The 19,973-nt window shown below is 44.4% G+C and overlaps 1 protein-coding gene across 6 annotated transcripts in view; it reads right to left on the minus strand.

Moving 5' to 3' along the window:
• Positions 1-8,545: 8,545 nt before the first annotated feature.
• stxbp1a (syntaxin binding protein 1a) overlaps positions 8,546-19,973 on the minus strand; it is a 133,794-nt gene continuing 122,366 nt past the window's right edge. For 4 of the 6 annotated variants that reach the window (XM_078550278.1, XM_078550282.1, XM_078550284.1 and 1 more), the window contains 5 exons: positions 18,442-18,543; positions 14,810-14,895; positions 11,472-11,626; positions 10,733-10,858; positions 8,546-9,857 (listed from right to left, as the gene is read on the minus strand). In XM_078550278.1, coding sequence (XP_078406404.1) covers positions 10,749-10,858; positions 11,472-11,626; positions 14,810-14,895; positions 18,442-18,543 — 453 coding nt within the window. In that variant the 3' untranslated portion in view covers positions 8,546-9,857; positions 10,733-10,748. The remainder of the gene's footprint in view (positions 9,858-10,732; positions 10,859-11,471; positions 11,627-14,809; positions 14,896-18,441; positions 18,544-19,973) is intronic. The other 2 variants (XM_078550279.1, XM_078550281.1) reach the window with 2 other exon arrangements.

Here is a 19,973-nt window from a genome sequence, read left to right on the forward strand (position 1 = left end):
GAATTATGTTGTCACTGTGAGAGAGACAAACTCCCTTTCCAGAGCTAACACATTAATCAGCTCCTCATTCACCTAAGCCTAAATTTTCCGGTTGCTGGGGGGGCAGTGGTGGGGATAGAGGGGGGCGGAGCGGGTGTGGACCCGATCACCACCCGCGATCATGTCGGCGCCGCTATTTTACGCGGGCGGGCCAATTAAGGCCTGCTCAGTGTATTTGCCGACTCCCGAGGATAGTGGGCGGGCAGCAGCGGGTGTGCACAGAACACCGGGTCCAATGGCGAACTGGCAGCCTCTTTAAATGAAGGCCTGGCAGCCTCCTGTAGGCTGCTCAAAATGGCAAGTGCAAAGCCATAGCAGAGAGCTTCTGGTGAGCAGGCAGACAGCCAGCAGGACAAGCCAGGCCGGAGGGTAGAGCAGAGGGGGGCCAGTGTGCCCCTTGTTTTTCTGATGACTGCCTTGCTGCCCTCCTCGAGGAGGTGGCAGCACGGTGGGAGGTGTTGGTTCCCCAGGATGGTAGGAGGAGGCACCCCCACATGACGAAACGTGCCTGGGAGGAGGTGGCGGAGATGGTGAGCTCCCGCGACATGGTGCGACGCACCTGGATCCAGTATCGAAAGCGCTTCAATGATTTTTTGCACCCGGGAAGGGTGAGTACCATGTTGGCATTGGGCATTTAACCCAGCAGGTCAGCTTACCCCTCTGCTGCCCACCACCCCACCCCTGCCAAGTCCGAGTGTTGTGACTGCATTGAAACATTGGCATTTGTCCTTTGCTGGGTGGGCCAGCAGATACTGCCCATGCTGATGTCAGCCTGAGAGGGTGATGAGGAGATGTGTTTTGCCCCCGCAGTGTGTGTTATACTGAGTCCCACATGACTGGTGTGGGGACAAACTGGAGGAGCTGCACCTAGGTGCTGTGATTGAACTCCAGGACATGTCCAAGTCAGGGTGATGAGATGGTGGGAGGAGAGCTTCAAGGTGGCTTGGCAACAAACCATCTGCTGCCCTCCGCGCTTCACGTGCTTGCGCCTCCTTGCTATGGAAGGATATACCGTGTGGTGCCTAATGTGATGTAGGCAGCATGTGTCCAGGTGGTGGTGGGGGGGTTTGGGAGCAGGCCTAGCACCTTTGTGTTAGTGTTCGGAAGTAGCAGGGTGAGGAGGCACTGGAGGCCTGATATGTTCCACTCTGGTTGGGGTGGGCCGTGCACGAAGAGAGTCCAAGAGTCCATGTTCAATTTGCCCTAATCAATGCTCGTCTCTCTTTTTCAGGAGAAGGATGCTCATAACACGGCAGAGCATGTGAGGACTGGCGGCGGCCAGGCGCAGTTAGCCATTCTAAGCCGTTTCAAACAGAAGGCCCTGGATTTGGAGAGGTGCCATGCGCCCAGGTCCTCTGGTGTCGGTGAGGCTGGGGTGCCACCGCCAGGCATTTATGCCCAACAGTGAAGTCAGCATTGTTCCCCCAACAGCCATAGCACTGCTGAATGTTAAGTGATTTAATTTTGCAACATGGCTTCACCATTGATTATGGAAGGATGAGCGCATAATGATCCGGGGGACAGGGTTCACTTTGTCATTGTCTCCATGTTAAGTGATCCACTGTCCTTGTTCTTCCTTTCAGCATCAGCACAGCAGGGCTGGGAGGAGGAGCAGCAGAGGCCCCCTCTCACACCTGAGGGGCCTGAAGTCTCACCAGCATCACACCATTTCTGCAAGGCAGGCACCAGCACAGATACTAGCACCTCGGTGGGAATTCGGACAATGGCTAGTGTCCTGGGGCACAGCGGTGAGGGCACTTCACAGTCGCTGGAGGAGCTGGCAGAGACAGAGAGTGCCCATGGCGCCAGCAGTTGAAGGACTGCAGGAGACCAGGCACATGCTCAGTCGGTGCCTGATGATGTGCCTCTGGAGTGCCCGCGACACAGCAAACGCAGGAAATGCGGCTGGGTGTGCGGGAGCACCTGGGGGAGATACATGAGGCTATGCTTGGCTTGGTCTCCATGGTGGAGGAATCTATGCAGACGATCGTTGATGCAATGAGCCTCATGGCCGAGCGCCATGCGTCCTCCATGGAGAGAGTGGCGACTCTTGTGGAGAGGCTCCTCCAGGAGACCCGGCAGGGCTTCGTGGGGATGCGCTCGGACCAGCAAGCCCTCACATCGGCATTGACTTCAGATGGTCAGTGCCAGTGTGGGAGATGGCCTGGGCATCAAGTTTCCCAGCTCGGTGCCCATCCATCCACGGTGAGCTGGGAGGTCCGAAGCGACCTCATGTCGGCGCAGCAGCTGCCTGTTGTCTCTGCAAGCTCCTCTCAAGGCGCTCCGGATGAGGGTGGCAGCTCCTCCACCCCTCTCCCAGTGACCGTATCATCCAGTGAGGCTGTGACGCCTGGGGAGATGCCAGCTGCAGAACTGACAGTGGGGCCAGCACAGGTTCCACAGGCCAAAAGACAACTGCCAAGGTCATCAAGGCCAACAGCACAGCAGTCAGCAGGCACTACCAGTGGGTGGGGCAGCACTAAGACATAGCACCCAGAAACAAAAGCATAAGGCACCTTAGGCACACCATGGGTTTTTCACTGGTACTTTTGTGTTGGCTCGAGATGAGGCCCTTATGATTTTATTTGATTTGTAACACTATTGTCTCTTTTTTGTAATAAGTTGCTTTGCATTAAATTCAGATATGTCACATTGGCTGAGGGTGCCTCTTTTCTTCTGCATGTGTATGGTTTCCAAAACTGTAAAGAGTGCTTTGTTGGACATTCAGCTTTATTAACAAGGCAACACCTGCCCCTTCACTTCCTCTCTCCTCACCGTCCAAGGGCCCAAACACTCCTTTCAAGTGAAGCAGCATTTCACTTGCATTTCCCCTAACTTAGTCTACTGCATTCATTGCTCCCAATGCGGTCTCCTCTACATTGGAGAGACCAAACGCAAACTGGGCGACCACTTTGCAGAACACCTGCGGTCTGTCCGCAAGAATGACCCAAACCTCCCTGTCGCTTGCCATTTTAACACTCCACCCTGTTCTCTTGCCCACATGTCTGTCCTTGGCTTGCTGCATTGTTCCAGTGAAGCCCAACGCAAACTGGAGGAACAGCACCTCATCTTCCGACTAGGCACTTTACAGCCTTCCGGGCTGAATATTGAATTCAACAACTTTAGATCTTAAACTCCCTCCCCCATCCCCACCCCCTTTCCGTTTCTTCCCCCTCCCTTTTGTTTTTTCCAATAATTTATATAGATTTTTCTTTTCCCACCTATTTCCATTATTTTTAAATCTATACCTGTAATGCCCTGTCAGTCTTTCCACCCCACCCCCACTAGAGCTGTACCTTGAGTGTCCTGTCTTCCATTATTAATTAGCACCTTTCTTAGACAATATCACCACCTTCAACACCTCTTTGATCCTTTTGTCTGTAACATCTTTTGATTATTTGCTCCTATCACTGCTTGCTTATCCCCACAATCACCACACCCTCAACTTCTCTCTCCCCCCGCCCCCCCACCTTAAACCAGCTTATATTTCATCTTTCTCCTAACTATACTTCAGTTCTGCCGAAGGGTCATGAAGACTCGAAATGTTGACTGATTTCTTCTCCACCGATGCTGCCAGACCTGCTGAGTTTTTCCAGGTAATTCTGTTTTTGTTTTGGTTTTCCAGCATCCGCAGTAGCTTTTAGCTTTTTGTTTTTATCCCTTAGTTACTGTTGCTAACCTGGCAGATTTTGCACTTAGGTGTCGAGCATCGAGCCGACAACCCAGGCTTGTCCTGGTGGACCATCTGTGGTGTTCTAGCTGAAGGTTTGTTGGATTAAAGCCTCCCCGGTGTCCCCACCTCCCTGGAGTATGCCTGGGTCAGCGTCTACCCCCTCAGCATTTCCCTGTGCGTGCTCATCCTCGGACTCACTGCTGGACTCATCGTGTGCAGCCGTAGCCACTGCAACTACATCTTCATCGTCCACTGCGTCCCCCCTTTCCAGCACAAGATTGTGAAGAGCGCAGCATGCAACCACTATCACCGAGACACGATCTGGGGGGTACTGGAGTGCGCCCCCTGAGCGTTCCAGGCATCCGAAGCGCATCTTGAGAAGGCCGATGGTTCTCTCCACCACAGCCCTTGTGGAGGCGTGGAACCTATTGTACTGCTGCTCAGCTTCTGATCTTGGATAGTGGAGAGGTGTCATGAGCCACCTTCTGAGGGGACAGCCCTTGTCACCCAGCAGCCATCCATCCAGCCGGGCTGGAGCACTGAAGAGTCCCGGCACCTGGGAGTGTCTGAGGATGTAGGCATCATGGGAGCTGCCTGGGTACCTTGCACAGACTTGTAAAATCTGCATCTTGTGATCACACACTATCTGCACGTTCATGGAGTGGAAGCCCTTCCTGTTGATGAAGGCACCGGGCTCACCTGCTGGCACCTTGATGGCCACATGTGTGCAGTCTATAGCACCCTGGACCCGGGGGAAGCCAGCAATGGCCACGAAGCCTCTGGTTCACTATGTCTGGCTTGCCTGGTCCCAATGGAAGTGGATAAAGGTCAATGCACGCCTGAACAGAGCGACTCTAACCTGCTTGACACTAGTGTGGACAGCTGATTGGGAGACACCGCAAAGATCACCCACCGAGCCCTGGAAGGAGCCAGAGGCATAGAAGTGGAGGGCAACTGTGACCTTCAGAGCCACTGGCATGGGGTGTCCACCCACACAGTTAGCGCAGATCTCAGGGCCAATCATCTGACAGATATAGTTGACTGAGCCTCCTTCGGCACTGCACCTCAGACATATTGAGGTAGCTGCTTCGCCGCCTGTATACCCTGGCAGCAGGATAGTGGCATCTTCTGCGGCCTCTTCCGCCTTGGATTTCCTGTTGGCCCTGCACCCCTTCTGCCTGTCCTCCCAAAGGTGGCTCCCCTGGAGGCTAAATGTGCATTCCTGGACTCCTGCCCCTTCTGGCCCTCCCTTCTTCCTCAGAGGAGCTGCCTCCAGTGGACAGTTCAGCTCCCATTCCCAGGCTAAGGGAAGGCTTCCTAAAACCTGCAGGCCCAGAAAAGATTCCTCACTGCAGAGTGCTGACCTGAAGGTTGAGTCCAGACAAAGCAGCTGGTATGCGTTTTGAGTACTGCAGAGGCAGTACAATCACACAGGTAAGTTTGAAAAACTTTCAAAAATAAATACTTGACTGTGCACACTCATGACCCCTCTTATCCCGCCCGTGGATGAGGCTAATACAAATGTGTCCTACCCACCTGCCCATTGCACCCGTGCGCCGACTTGAAGATTGCACGGGCACTGAAAAATCGGCGCCAGTTGAACATTCAAAGGCCTTAAGCCAACCATTAATTAATGGCGGGCGTGTGTCGGACATCATCGCGCGCGCGCCCAGCGAAATATCGCGATGGCGCATGGTGACACACCGGGATGCTCACCCAACATCACCACACGTCATTTTACACACGGACCTGTGGAGCCCACCCCACCGCACGACAATGGGAAAATTCTGCCCCTAGCCTTCTGCCCAAATACCACCTTTAAGCTCAGCTGTTCCGTGAGTGATGCATTCACAATCGTCCTGCCATTCAAATGTAAACACTCTACCCACCACTGTTATCATTGTTCTGTGGCTGGAATATGAATAGTATTAAAGAGAATGAACAGCTAAAGGAACATTTAATATGTCACATTGAATTGTTTAAAGTCAGGCTAGTCCAACTGTTCCCATCCTTTAACATAAAATATACATGAAGCATAAAGTTCTCGCACTCAACATATCTATGTGCGTTTCAATCAGATTGACAAGTGAAAGGGGATTTTTCAAACTCCTGCAACACCCATGTTGCTACCCACTAATAGTCTGTCACCTTAAATTATGCTTTCTGAAGGTCATCACATATATAGAATTTTGTGCCTTGTGTCTGTCCTGGAACTCTGAAAGAACTACCCATTTTGTTCAATTTTCCAGACCTTTTCTATACTCTTTTAAAATTGGCTTTTTAAATTATTTACCTGTTTCTAAAAGATATTATGGGTTCTGCTATCATCACTGTTTCTGGTGGAATATTCATGACCTACCAACTCTCATGACAAAACAAATCTCTTAACCTCGCCCTTCATTCTTGCGCCGGGGGCCATAGATTAGGCCCCCTTACCCATTTACTACCTGCGGGAAAAGGTTTTCCGCATCTTGTCAAAAGCCCACATTATTGTGAAAACCTCGATCAGCTTTCCTCTCATCTATTCTGCACTTGTGAAAAAAGCCCTAGTTTCACAAATCTTTCCTTATAACTACAACCTTTCGTTGTTTGGTGAATTTTATACACAAAAAGAGTCATGAAAATTTCCAAAATGGAAGTTAAAATGCCTGCTGTGAGTGACATGCTGGTTTTGATAATATGCAATTGGAGGGGGTGCAGGTGGTGGTTCATAGTAAGCAGTATACCTTCTGATTTTTGATATGCATTACAATAGAAGACTTGTTAGTCTGTATGACATCTTGTACTATGTGCTGTCCATTAGACAATTGCATGTAGATAAATGATGAGTTTTAGAATTGAATGGTTATTTTCCATACTAAAGACAGAAAATGATCCCACAGGGAGAACTGAACTATTCTTATTTTTTTATTTAACACTCTAGTAGCTGTGGGATGTTTGTGTAAAACCCACAAATACACACCAGTCTGTGGTGGTGAGGATGCTTTTAGAAATCTGGGCCAAAATTAACAGTCACTTGGGCAAGTGGGCATTAATTAAGAAAAGCCAGCATGCATTTGTTAAAGGCAAGTCATGTTTAATGAGTTTTTGATGAGGTGGCAGAGAGAGTTTATGAACATAACGTTGTTGATGTGGTGCATATGGACTTCCAAGATGCACTTGATAAAGTGTCACTTAATAGGCTTGTCAGCAAAGTAAGAAGCTCATGGAATAAAAGGGGCAGTGGAAGCTTGGATACAAAATTGACTAAAGGACAGGAAACAGTGTGGTAGCTGATGGTTCTTTTCTGACTGGAGGAAGGTATTCGGTGGGGTTTCCCAGGGGTCAGTGCTAGGACCACTTTATTTCGTGATTATGTTAGTGCCTTGGGTTGAGTGTGCAGGGAACTAATTCAATATCTGAAAAGGAAATAAAACTTGGATGTTTAGGGAACAGTGAGGAGGATGGTGATAGACTTCAAGAGGACAGACAGGCTGGTGGAGTGGGCAGACACGTGGCAGATGAAATTTAATGCAGAGAAGAGCAAAGTGGCACATTTTGGTGGGAATAAATAGGAGAGGCAATACAAAATAAAAGGTACAATTCTAAAGGGGTGTAAGGACATAGTAGAGACCTGGGGTATGTGCGCACAAATCATTGAAGTTGTCAGGGCAGGTTGAGAAAGCAGTTAAAAAAGCATATGGGAGAGTGAGATTTACAATTAGAGGCATAGAGTACAAAAGCAAGGATGTTCTAGTTCAGCCACAACTGGAATATTGTGTCCAATTCTGGGCACCAGACTTTAGGGAGGATGTGAAGACCTTAGAGAGGATGCAGAAAAGATTTACAAGAATGGTTCCAGGGATGAGGGCCTTCAGTTACAAGAATTGACTGGAGAAGCTGGGCTACTCTCCTAAGAGTAGAGAAGATTGAAAAGAGATTTGATAGAGGTATTCAAAATCATGAGGGGTCTGAACAGAGTAGAGGGAAACTGTTCCCATTGTCTGAAGATCTAGAACCAAAGAACACAGATTTAAGGTGATTGGCATAAAAAAATCAATGGTAATTTGAGTAAAAACGTTTTTTACATAGCAAGTGGATGCACTGCCTGAAATGGTGGTGGAGGCAGATTCAATCATGACTTTCAAAAGGATTTTCAAATATGCACTTGACAGGGGGAAAAATTGCAGGTCCACAGAGAAAGGGCAGGGAAGTGGATCGAGCTGGATCACTTTAGATGAGAGCCAGCACAGACTCAGTGGGTCGAATGGCCTCATTCTATGATTCTCCATTAGTGTCCTGTAAAACCACAGAAATTCCAGCCACGGAACTGTAATCCCAGCAGTGAGCTGAACTTGCAAATCAGTCTTAAACAATTATTTTTGTTATCATGCACTTTGCAAGATGACCGACAAGTTTTTGAAAATGAAGTAGTACTAAAACAGTAAAAATCTGAAAGTATGGTTGGGGATGATTTTGAGAGTGGACAGAGCTAAATGAAGTTGTTTCACCTTTCATTGCCATATGCTATATTCAACTGGGAATAATGGACAGTCTAAACCACAAACCAGTTCCAGTCTTTGGTCAGTCTACCACATGGTACACTTGAGTATCCTTTGCAGCACCATTGGTTTTCCAATGATCAAGTATCTGGAGTTGGTCCGTGTAATATTGCAAAGCATCCTTGGGTAGAAGTCTAAATGTGAAAGCAGGGATTGAAGACAGGCGTCTTTGTTGGGTCTTTTGAAGATCTAGCAATACAATCATGAAGTCATCCCAGGGTTACTTTTATTGTAGGAGGCTGTTCAGACATTTTGTGCCATTCAACAAGACAAGAGAAATATTACAGTGACCAATTCTACAAGCAATCTCATCAGATTCAATTTATTTGTCCATTTCAGTATCAGTACCATGAAGTACAGTTTGTGCTTGAACACTTTAAATGCAGAATTTGATTTATTTTAAAGGGACATGGGATCAAGACAGACTAAATTCTCAGATAAATAACTTCAATATAAATATGACGACACGGTGATCGTATACAACAGCAAAATAAGCTCTTTGCATCACAAAGCAGTCAGTGCATCACACAGCCTTTGCTCTGGTAACTGAACAAGCAGAGGCCGGTAGGTAATATGCCTTTCAACAAATGGAAGATGTAGCAATGCCCAGAAGAAAAATTTCCTCAATAACCACAAACAAGCTTAACACAACAACACAGACACAGGGCATAGACGCTTATAAATTAAAGGGGGCTACTTCACATTTTCACCAGTGGACTATACAGCAACAAATTGCATACACACTACACATCTCAGTGCATAATGTTTACGTCGATACTAACCAATGAAACGGCATTTTACTAAATACAATACTGAAATACCATTGGCCCTTTTTGCAAGCATGACTTTGACACTACACATTAAAGATGAGGAATACTTCAGTTTGAAAATTAGTGGAGGAATGTGTTCAAGAATTTTGATTCAAATACCATCTTCAACGGAAAGCTATTCAATGATCTCACACCATTTTGTCATACATAATTTCCATAACCCTTGGTCCGAAGCAGATTGGGATGAACTGTGTTCTACCTCTGGGATGTAGCAGTCTCCAAAGGCAGCATTGCATTGAATATTAAATGATCAATCTCATGCTGCGTGGTCGAAGACTATTAATGAAATGTTTCTCATTCATAGTCTTACCAATTCTAACTCTGTGTATGCTGGAATTGCTGTTTATTCATTGAAAATCAACCTCATGCAACTTGTTCCTCCACTAATAAAAATGTACACGAAATAAACAAACATAACTCTACCATTTACACACGTCCTAGCAGTACTCAGAGCATCCTTATAAGATTTGGTAATTACAGTATTATGTAGCTTTTCATTCATTTCAAAACGTTGCATCCATTGTTAAACAGGTTTAGCTAAGTTCACTAGCCTTATTTTTTAGCTCAATGCATACATGTTGAATTACAAAGGTTGCAACACCAAAACTTCACAGATAATAATATTCTCCTCATTGGGAAGGAAACATTTGTGAATAAGAGTGTGTGAACGTCTTGATGTATGGCTTCACTCTTAACTGCTGGCTTCTTCATCTGGCTTATTCATTTTCTTTAAGGAGTTAAGTAACTTCTGAGGAGTGAGGATATGTGTTGATCCTGCAGTTGTGAGACATAATACATTTTAGATTGGTGGAAAATGCAAATTATATTCATGAACCGAATTAATGTAGCTTTTTAAAATAAAGTCTTAAAAATGCAGTACCTCTTTTCCTGGTGTATTGAATTCAGTTATCCAATCTACCTACGAGAACTTAACTTTGTGTTTGCATAGTCTTTGAATGTCTTTGCAGCATCTAAATACTGTCTTGTCTAAAAACAATCAATCAATGATATGGCAACTACTGCTACTGCTGATGACACTACTTTGAAATTGGAGGCAAAGGAATACTGCAGATTTAATAATTGTAAATAATTACTAGAATTCACAAATATTTTATTTTATTAGAATGAGAACTTTAACTGAAGATTTTAAAATCTAGAAAAGAGCTACATTTTTAACAAGACATCTTATCACAAGATTTATTTTTACTGTAAGGAAGATCTTTTTAGATAAACATTTGCATTAACCCTTTTCAGTGGCATTTCTCTGCAGAAATACACGTTTTTAAATTTACTTTCAAAACAGAAGTCATTTTTTCAATGTGTGGGTTTATTTTTTTTTGCCATTTAATATTCCTATTAAAAGTCTGACCAGACTGGATGTCATTTTTTTATTTTGTGTGCAAGAAAAATGCCTGAAAAATCTTAATAGTATTCAAAGGGTTAAGTAGAAAAGTTTGAACTGCAAAAATATTACATTTATTAAATAATAATTTTAATCTTTTTCTCATAGCTTTTGCTTAAAAAGTTACAAGTTGTACAGACAGTTCATTACTCTAGAAGATATTTAGAATAATGCAGTTGTGAAAGAAATGTTTTGGTAAAGAAAGAAAACCCTTCGAAAGAGAAGAGTTTCTTTTTTGACGTTTTACTTTTTATTTGCCTTTTTCACTCCTCTTTGGGAGCTTGATCCTCAAATGTAACCCTAGAGGACTCCCTGAAGTCCGGGTGTCTCAGGTCCATGAGAAATTTTGTAGGAGTTATAATGTGGGTAGAACCTGTGAGAGAACAGAGGCCAGCTAACACCCTTACAACATGCCAATTTATGCCCGTATTAACTTTCCTGGGAAGAGGAAACAAGTGTAGGATACATATACATGCAAATTTACACAAGGTTTGCGTCTTTCAGTTCTTACTGGGTTTCCTCCCCAAGCTGAAGACATTCAGGGGAATTCAAATAAACTGCCTTGAAGCCCAGAGTAGGCCATAGCCTTGACCAAGGGTTGACCAAAGCCTCAAGGCAGAGAACCCAGAAGCAAAGGAAGGACTCAAACAAGCTTACACATAGCCACAGAACAACCACTTCTAGAGAGAGCAGAAAACAATTGTGGTTAACAGGTTTGTAACAGCATAACAACAGCAGCAATAATAAGCACATAAACTAACATTCAAGAGAAAAGCAAAGCACATAGGCACCAAAACACTACTAGTTACACAGACAACATTAAGCATCCATTTTCTTATTACAGCTAACAGTTGAGCATACATTATACAGCAAATGGAAGGCTATAATACTTAATTTGATTACATGAAGCAATAATTTGAAGAAAATGTATTTAAACTGACTTACCACAGCTAATAAAGTGATAGCTGATTCTTTGCAATACTTACCTATTAGCACCTCCCATTTCCCATTGGCTTGTGTGACCTCATAAGCACAGCGCATCTCAGAGAATGAGGTACCTCCAATGATGAAGATGATGAGGCGTGGCCCTGTTCTGTACTCTCCTGGGGTTTTATTCTTATGCCAGTGGCCATATCGGGCACTACACAAAAAACATTTAGAGTAACGTTAAAATTCTTAATTTGTTACAATCGACAGTCACATGCTTTGGCAGAGTCCACCTCCATGAAGGTTAACACTGCAAAACTATCCCAACATCATACCCCTAAAATGATCATGTGAAAGTGGGTACTGTTCCAGAGAATCACTCTTGGATTCAATATATCAGATTTAGGGATGATTCTCCCCAGTAAATGTATCCAAAGTCGAAAAGCACAAAATTTAGACTATTCTCCCATCTTTTTTGTTCTTTGATACCTCCTTTGGTCCTTTATTTCTCTTGTTCACTTCTCTACTCTCCTTCTCTTTTCACTCATTCTCCTCCATTTTCTCTTCTGTGCTTCAGTTTTGTTTTGCTTCCTACTTGCTATCTTTTATGCCTTTTCATTTAAGCTTTAGTAATCATATGGGACCGTAACCTCCGAGCTCCAGGGCATTGTATTGGGTGGGTACCCCAAAGATGCACTGGGGATTCCCTTCAGACGTTCCCAGCTATGGTTTGCATGGCAATTGTCCGGAAGTGCAAACTTCGTCTGGGCAATTGCCCTGCACTGGGAACCATCCAAAAATGCAATTTAAATCCGAAGATTCCAACTGGGTTACATCAATAGCTACCAAAAAAAGTTGGAAGAATTAAAACCTCTTCTAACTTTTGGATAACTATTGTACTGACCCACAGGACTCCCCCACCCCACTGACCCCTCCCTCCAGGGGTCTCCCCAAAACACCCCACCTATCCCCCTACCCCAAAGGGACTACAACACCCAACAGGAATTCCCAAATCCATGGAATTACCCCCACCCCCCAACGGGACTCTTCGCCCCACTTCCCACCTGCCTGGCCCAACTCTCACCTGCACCCACAGACCCGACCTGACCTGACCTGACACCTGCCCCGCCCGACGCCCAACACCACCCCACCCCCCCCAAACTCCCCCGAGGGCTGACGCTTCTGTAGAGTATTGAGGGAGTGTTGCACTGTTGGAAGTGCTGTCTTTCGGGTGAGATATGAAAACCGAAACTCCGTCTACCCTCTCAGACGAAGGGAAATGATCCCACGACACTATTTAAAGGATAATAGGGGAATTCTCCCGGTGTCCTGCTCAACATTTATCCTTCAACCAACATCACTAAACAAATAATTCAATCATTATCTCGCTGCTATTATTGGGACTCTGCTGTGCCCAAATTGACTGCCACATTTTCTATCTTAATACAGTTTGAAAGTATTTGATTATAAAGTGCTTTGGGATGTCCTGCTGTAATGAAATATACTATATAATTGCAAGCCCTTTCCTTCTGTAATGAAAAATTTTACTTTGAAGGTTCTTATTTCTTATATTTCTTTAGATTTTCCTATCTACTCACATTTCCCCACTGCGGTGAGGTTTATTTCTTCTTCTCTTTTTCTGCTCATTGGAAGGATTGATGGAGACACATGAATGATACCAGAACAAAGTCCCAGCTCTGGATAGCACACAGGATTACTGCTGACAATAATGCAATGCAAATAATTCTGCCAGCTCCTTCAGGCATTAAAATGCCTCAGAGGTGGCTGAGATAAGGTCTTGAGCTGTAAAACCAGTTTAGCCCATATTCAGCATAAGATGCCATATTGGTAAAGGAGTTGAAGACTGCGCTCAGAACAGTCAGACAAAGGATAAGAGGCTGACTGCCATTTTATTTGCCTGCTTGCTCATTAATAAGGTTGCATGGTATTTTGGTGTCTAGCGCTTGACCCAAACACCTGCTTCTAACAGTCACCAGCTGCTTGGGATTAAACAAATTTTTGTTTAATTTTGCTGAGGATTGAAAGCACTACTTGAAACCTCCTATCATTCATTTGCTGCTGGAGGTTTGAAGAGGACCTTTGAAAAACACTGGGAGATGTTCTGAAACATTTCAAGACTTCACCAAAGCTCTATCAATACTTATTATGATGTTCTCTTGCGGTCTTCACATAAAAAGCGTCAGTGCTGTGGTGGCATAGTGGTAATGTCACTGGACTAGTAATCCAGAGGCCCAGTCTAAATTAATAACTCTGGAATGAAAAGCTCATCTCAGTAATGGTGACCATGACAACTATTGTCAATTGTTGTAAAAACCCATCTGGTTCACTGATGTCCTTTAGGGAAAGAAACCTGCTGTCCTCACCTGGTCTGGCCTACATGTGACTCCAGACCCACAGCAACGTGGTTGACTCTTACCTGCCCTCAAGGCTTGTGAGGCCACGCAGTTCGAGGGCAATTAGGGATGGGTGACAAATGCTGGCCTTGTCAGCAACACCCACATCCCATGAAAGAATAAAGAAAAAAAAAATTCTATCTTACTGAACATCTTATAGGAATCACCAGGAGAAGGGGAATGATTTTCCATGGCCATCTTGCTAGGGTCTGCCCTTGGTCTGCAAGAGGAATAAAAGAAGGACATGAGGCCTGGCAGAGCAGCTGTTGGAGGAGAAAGACCAGGAGGGCTCCTTTGCCCCTAAAGGTACAAGGCACCCCTCCTACTCTGGATCGCCTCCACAAGAACCTCCAGTGCCACATTCGAGAACACATGCTCCCTCTCCTTCAGTCCCTAAGTCTTCCTGAAATGTGCTGCTGTGTGTCAGCCAGTGCATCCCACACCTCCAGTGGAAGTTGATGAGTGAAGCCCACATTATACTGTTCCACAAAATTGCTTCTAATCAGCACTTGAGTGCTAATCATGCAGGTTTCTGGTTTAGCACCTTCCAGGCAAGTTTGAATTATGGCAATCAGCAATTAGACCCAAAATTGCCCACAAAAGCTGGACTTTCAAACAGGCATCAGCACCCATTGAGCACCTGCTTTCATCCTTTGACTAAAATAATCCCTGCAAGCTTTTACTTGTGTTTTATAGAGTTGTGTTTGAAGTAGGTCTGCCACAAAACAGTTTGGAATGCAATAAAGCAAATCTGACAACATAAATTATTAAATCATCATTAAATACCACCTATAATTACAGGAGACAAGTCTACTTTCAATCAAATTTCCTGCAAATTAGTTTAAGCCCCTAAACACCCACATAGGTCTTTGTAGGTTATCAGAGTCAGCAGTAGAGCAGAGAGAACAATAACACATGTCCTATTAACATATCAGCAATACACGTAACAAGTAGTTAATTTAAACAATGTACAGAGTCAATACCTGACTGCAGTGGCACTGAAAGAGGCAGTAGAACGGGCAGAGATGTATGGGTAATGTTTAGTGTCCAATTTGTCATCAATGGCATCCTGGAGAAGAAATATTCAGGGTGAATATTAATCATTGAGCAAAGGAAGTCACACATCATTTTTCTGCCTTGGTGCATAATTACTCTGAAGAATCAATACTATTCCCCATAGTGCTGTTTTATTCAGGTTCTACACCTAATTGCACAATTGCATTTTGTTTCTAACAGAGTAAAGCCCCATGATAATTCAACATTACTGCTGAAATGAGCAATGGCTTGCGGCTCATTAATGGAACCAAGAATCTTTATGACAAGACACACTACAGCCTCCTACTTAAATCATTCTGCCGCACTTTCCTCCCAATTGTTTTATAGGTAAAAGCAAGCTTTCGCAGCAGGGATAAGTCTTAAAGTCCAGGTTTATTTCCCAATTAGTGCTGAATTCGTTGATCTCAGCAAGGTCAATAAAAAGGGACAGTACAAGTAGTTTTAGAGCCGCAAGCCCGGGGAGGAAATGGCTGCCAAGTTAGAAAGCGTGCATGGTGCACAAGGACAGCATCGAGCTTGGTTATTACAGAATTGTTATGGTGCAGGAGGAGGCCATTCAGCCTATCGTGTCAGCACTGGCTCTCCAAATGAGCATTATGACTCAGTGCCATTCTCCTGCTTTTTCCCCAACCCCTTGCACATTGTTCCTATTCAAATAATCATCTAATGCCCTCTTGAATGCCTCGTTTGAACCTGCCTCCACCACACTTCCAGGCAGTGCATTCCAGACTCGAACCACTCACACTTGCTTTTTTGCAAATCACTTTAAATCTGTGCCTTCTCATTCTTGATCCTTTTACGAGTGGGAACAACTTCTCCATATCTACTCTATTTAGCCCCTACATGATTTTTGAACACCTCTCTCAAATCTCCCCTTAGCTTTCACCTCTCCAAGGAGAACAGTCCCAACCTCTGCAATATATCTTCATAGCCGAAGTTTCTCATCCCTGTAACAATTCTTGTATGCCTCTTCTGCATTCTCTCCAATGCGTTCACATCCTTCCTATAGTGTGGCACCCAGAACTGTACACAATGCTCTAGCTCAGGTCTAACTAGTGTCCTGTACAGGTTCAGCATAACCTCCCTGCTCTTGTACTCTATGCCTTATTAATAAAGCCCAGGATACTGTATTAACTGCTTTCTCCACCTGTCATGCCACCTTCAATGATCTATGCACATATACACCCAGGTCCCTCTGCTCCTGCACCCCCAAGAATTCTACCCTTTATTTTATACTGTCTCTTCATATTCTTCCTACCAAAATGAATCACCTCACACTTCTCTGCATTGAACTTCATCCACCACATATCCGTTCATCCCACCAACTTGCCTTTGTCCTTTTGAAGTTCTACACTGTCCTCCTCACAGTTTACAATGCTTCCAAGTTTCATATAATCCACAAACTTTGAAATTGTCCCCTGCACACCAAGATCTAGACCATTAATAAGAAGAGCAAGGGTCTCAATACCAACCCCTGGGGAACTCCACTACAAACCTTCCTCCAGCCCGAAAAATGTTCATTAACCATTACCTGCTGTTTCCTGTTACTCAGCCAATTGTGTATCTATGTCACCACTGTCCCTTTTATACCATATTGCCCTTCATGACACCGTAAGCTGCTAAAACTCACTATCTAGACTGACTGATGAGGAGAAACTTCTTTAGCCAGAGAGTAGTGAATCTATGGAATTCATTGCCACAGAAGGCTGTGGAGGCCAGGTCATTGAGTGTATTTAAGACCAAGATAGATAGGTTCTTGATTGGTAAGGGGATCAAAGGTTACGGGGAGAAGGCGGGAGAATGGGGTTGAGAAACTTATCAGCCATGATTGAATGGCGGAGCAGACTCAATGGGCTGAATGGCCTAATTTCTGCTCCTATGTCTTATGGTCGTATGATCTCTCCCATAGGCATTTTGCAGCTCTCTGGTCTTCAGCAACTTCAGGGGGAGAATTTTCATGTTGACATGCGGGGGTAGGCCCCGCATGCCAACGCATAAAATGACGTGTGGTGACGTCGGGCACGCATCCCGACGTCACCACGCGTCGTTCAGATCTCTTGCTCGGCGGGCGCACGCCAGATGTGGCTGCACGCCCGGCAAACTCTCAAAGGCCTGTTAAGGCCAATAAAAAACCAATTCAGATAATTATCAGGGCTGCCCGTCCAACTTTAAGGTTGGTGGGCAGGTGATGAGCCCAAGCGGCCCTCGCGTTTTTCAGGAAACCTCATCCATGGCCCACGTAAAATGGCGGCGCACAGCCGATCGCGGGCAGCGATTGGCTCTGTGCCCACTCCCGATCGGCCCACCTAACAGGCAGAAACTTCTGCCCCAGGTTTTAACTCTGCTCTCCACTTTCTTCACAGTTAAAGTCACTGCCTGTGTTTTGTGGAACTTGATTTATTCTTTCATGGGTACAGGCGTCACTGGCAAGGTCAGCATCTCTAATTGACCTTGAACTGAGTGGCTTGCTAGGCCATTTCAGAGGGCAGTTATTCAAAGCAGCAGACCTTGATGTGGATCTGAAGTCACATGTAGGTCTGGGTAAGGATGGCAGATTTCATCAAGACACAATGCTAGCAGTGCCATTATGCCCTTCTCACTGACCCCTTGTATCTCATTTAGAGTTGGTGGATTTCCTGTAACTTTTATTGCAAACCTCATCCCCAGGTTACTACATTTTCACGTATTTTCCCTAAGTCTTCCACTATTAAATTTAGTTTACACTTTCCATTACTTGACTGAAATGATCTGATACATCATCCAACAATTCTGCCTCTCTGTTTTTGTTCCCTCATCCCTTTATTTGATTCCGTTAATGCGCTCATTTGCCTTTTGTTTCTCAGTTCTGAAAAAGGGGTGAGTCTAAGATGTTAGTTGTCTGTTCTCGCCACAGACACTTACTAACCTGTTGTGTATTATCAGGCTGTTCGGTTTCTGATTCAGATTTCCATCATTGTCATATAATTTTATTTACATTAAGTTAGATGAGTTCTGACAGGCCTTTGGGTCTATCATAATATGCTACCATGCTATCATAACTTCTGCATCCATGGAAGTGTGTACTGTATATAAGTTCCAAACATCTTACTGTGCAATGAGAATATTATGCTGAATCCCAGAACATAATCCATCTTGGGAATAACATTGCTACTTTATGTGCTTTGGAGTGTGTCACTCCTCTTCAATCCTTTAAAGACTTCCCTTAAATCATAGGGAGTCAGATGGATGGGAAGATTTTCAGACAATCCGAGTCCACATTCCGATTAGGAAATATTTGAGCCTTCCCACTTTCCCTCATTTAGACAATGTTGGTTCATTTGGAGTTGGAGCATCTAGGCAATGAATTTAGGAAAACTGTAGGGAGAGTCCAAACTTACTGACATGGAATAACTGTCTCATCTAAAACCAAAGAATTCGGATCTTCAGCCAAAATTGGACTTTGATTGCCAAGGTAAATTTGGTTGGGTGATTTTCCAGGAGCAGTCAAACCATTTTCATTAAATTATCCATCAAATAGAATTGTTACTTGTTGTTTACTGAGTCAACAAAAGGCCCCAACCTCCATCATGTCCTTTATGAGTGGTGTCCATCGAGAGAGCTGATAGGTCTGTTCGCTGATACGCTCTTTACGCTCTGGCTTGTTCCTACGACGTAGAGTTGACTGAACACCAAGAACAGAACGTGAATTCTTTCTTACTAACATTGGAAAGTGTACATTTATTTGACCATTTTTAAACATTTCTTTAGTGTTGACGAGTGCTAAAAGTTTAATATGATTTGAAGATTTCTGGTACATGTCTTAACATGCAAAGTTTGTCACTTTCTTAAAATGCAATGTTGAAATTATTATCTACATTGGGTACATAAGCCCCAGTTTTGGAGTCTGCAGCAAAGCAACAGCATTCGACACTGGCCTCAAAGTACACCCTACTGAGAGGCCAAGCAATCTCTGTGGCGAGAATTTCACCTCTTAATGCTGTGCAGTGATACTGAAACATGCTTTACTGGGAATCCCCAGCATGGAGGTGCAGTGATGTCATCAGGCTGCCCAAGCAGCCAATCACATGGAAGGATTTGCACAGACACAGACAAATAAAAAACAAAAAGCAGTGAAATAAAATCACTTTTGAAGATGTTTAAATAGAGCAAATTTATGATTGTGACATGCACACAGAATGAAGGTTGAAGTTAAAAGTACTTTTTAAAAAGAAAATATTAAAAATTTAGCTTCAAAAATCTACTAATTAATCAGATAACAGCACTCCATGAAACATAAGTTATTTTTTCAAGGGCCAGTTTTGTCGTTCATCAATTTTTAAAGACCACAGCACCTGATTAACAAGGTGTAACTTTTGACGAGGTTTCCAACTGTAGGAGTGGGAAAGCTGAAATTCTCACTGATTCAATGATTGCCAGCTTTGAAGGGGTGGTGGTGGGTGGGGGCCACAGCACAGCCTGTGGTGGGACATTGAGAGACCAGCTGCAACTTCCAGATTTCCACATCAATCTGTCCAACATCCTGAAGGTGCGGTCAGGTTCAGAGGGGCGGTGGCAGCAAACTCTGACAGCTCGCCATCCACACCGCACCCTACACCATCCCCCCACCACCTCCAACCCACCCTATCACTTCCAAAATCCAACTCAATATTTTCCCAGCAATCAAACACAACCTCAAAACCCACCGGAAATTTCTTATAATCATTACTCATTCACTGCAGATGGTACTCTGTTATATGTGTATGAAAATGAACTGAAAGTTAATCACACATCTTCCATCCTCTTGCCGCGCAGGCACTGGTGAAGTAGGGGATGAGTCGAGCAAGATTTACTTGGCACTTGACTATTGGATGATATACGAACACTAGGTGTTGATAATGGCTATTGACTGCAAAATCTGTTAACCTAGTGAACAAAAATTCACTGACTGAAACATAAAATTAAAAACCAAAAGCACCTGTTATAATCTTTCCCCACTTACGCTCTTGGGTGATCATTTTTGATGCTTCTCTTTTAAATATGCTTTCCTACTCATTTTGTCTCTATTTAGATTCTGCTTAGTTCACCATCTTCATCCTCTCTCTTCTATTCAAT

Source organism: Cetorhinus maximus, chromosome 10, assembly GCF_964194155.1.
Source record: "Cetorhinus maximus chromosome 10, sCetMax3.hap1.1, whole genome shotgun sequence".
Taxonomy (NCBI): domain Eukaryota; kingdom Metazoa; phylum Chordata; class Chondrichthyes; order Lamniformes; family Cetorhinidae; genus Cetorhinus; species Cetorhinus maximus.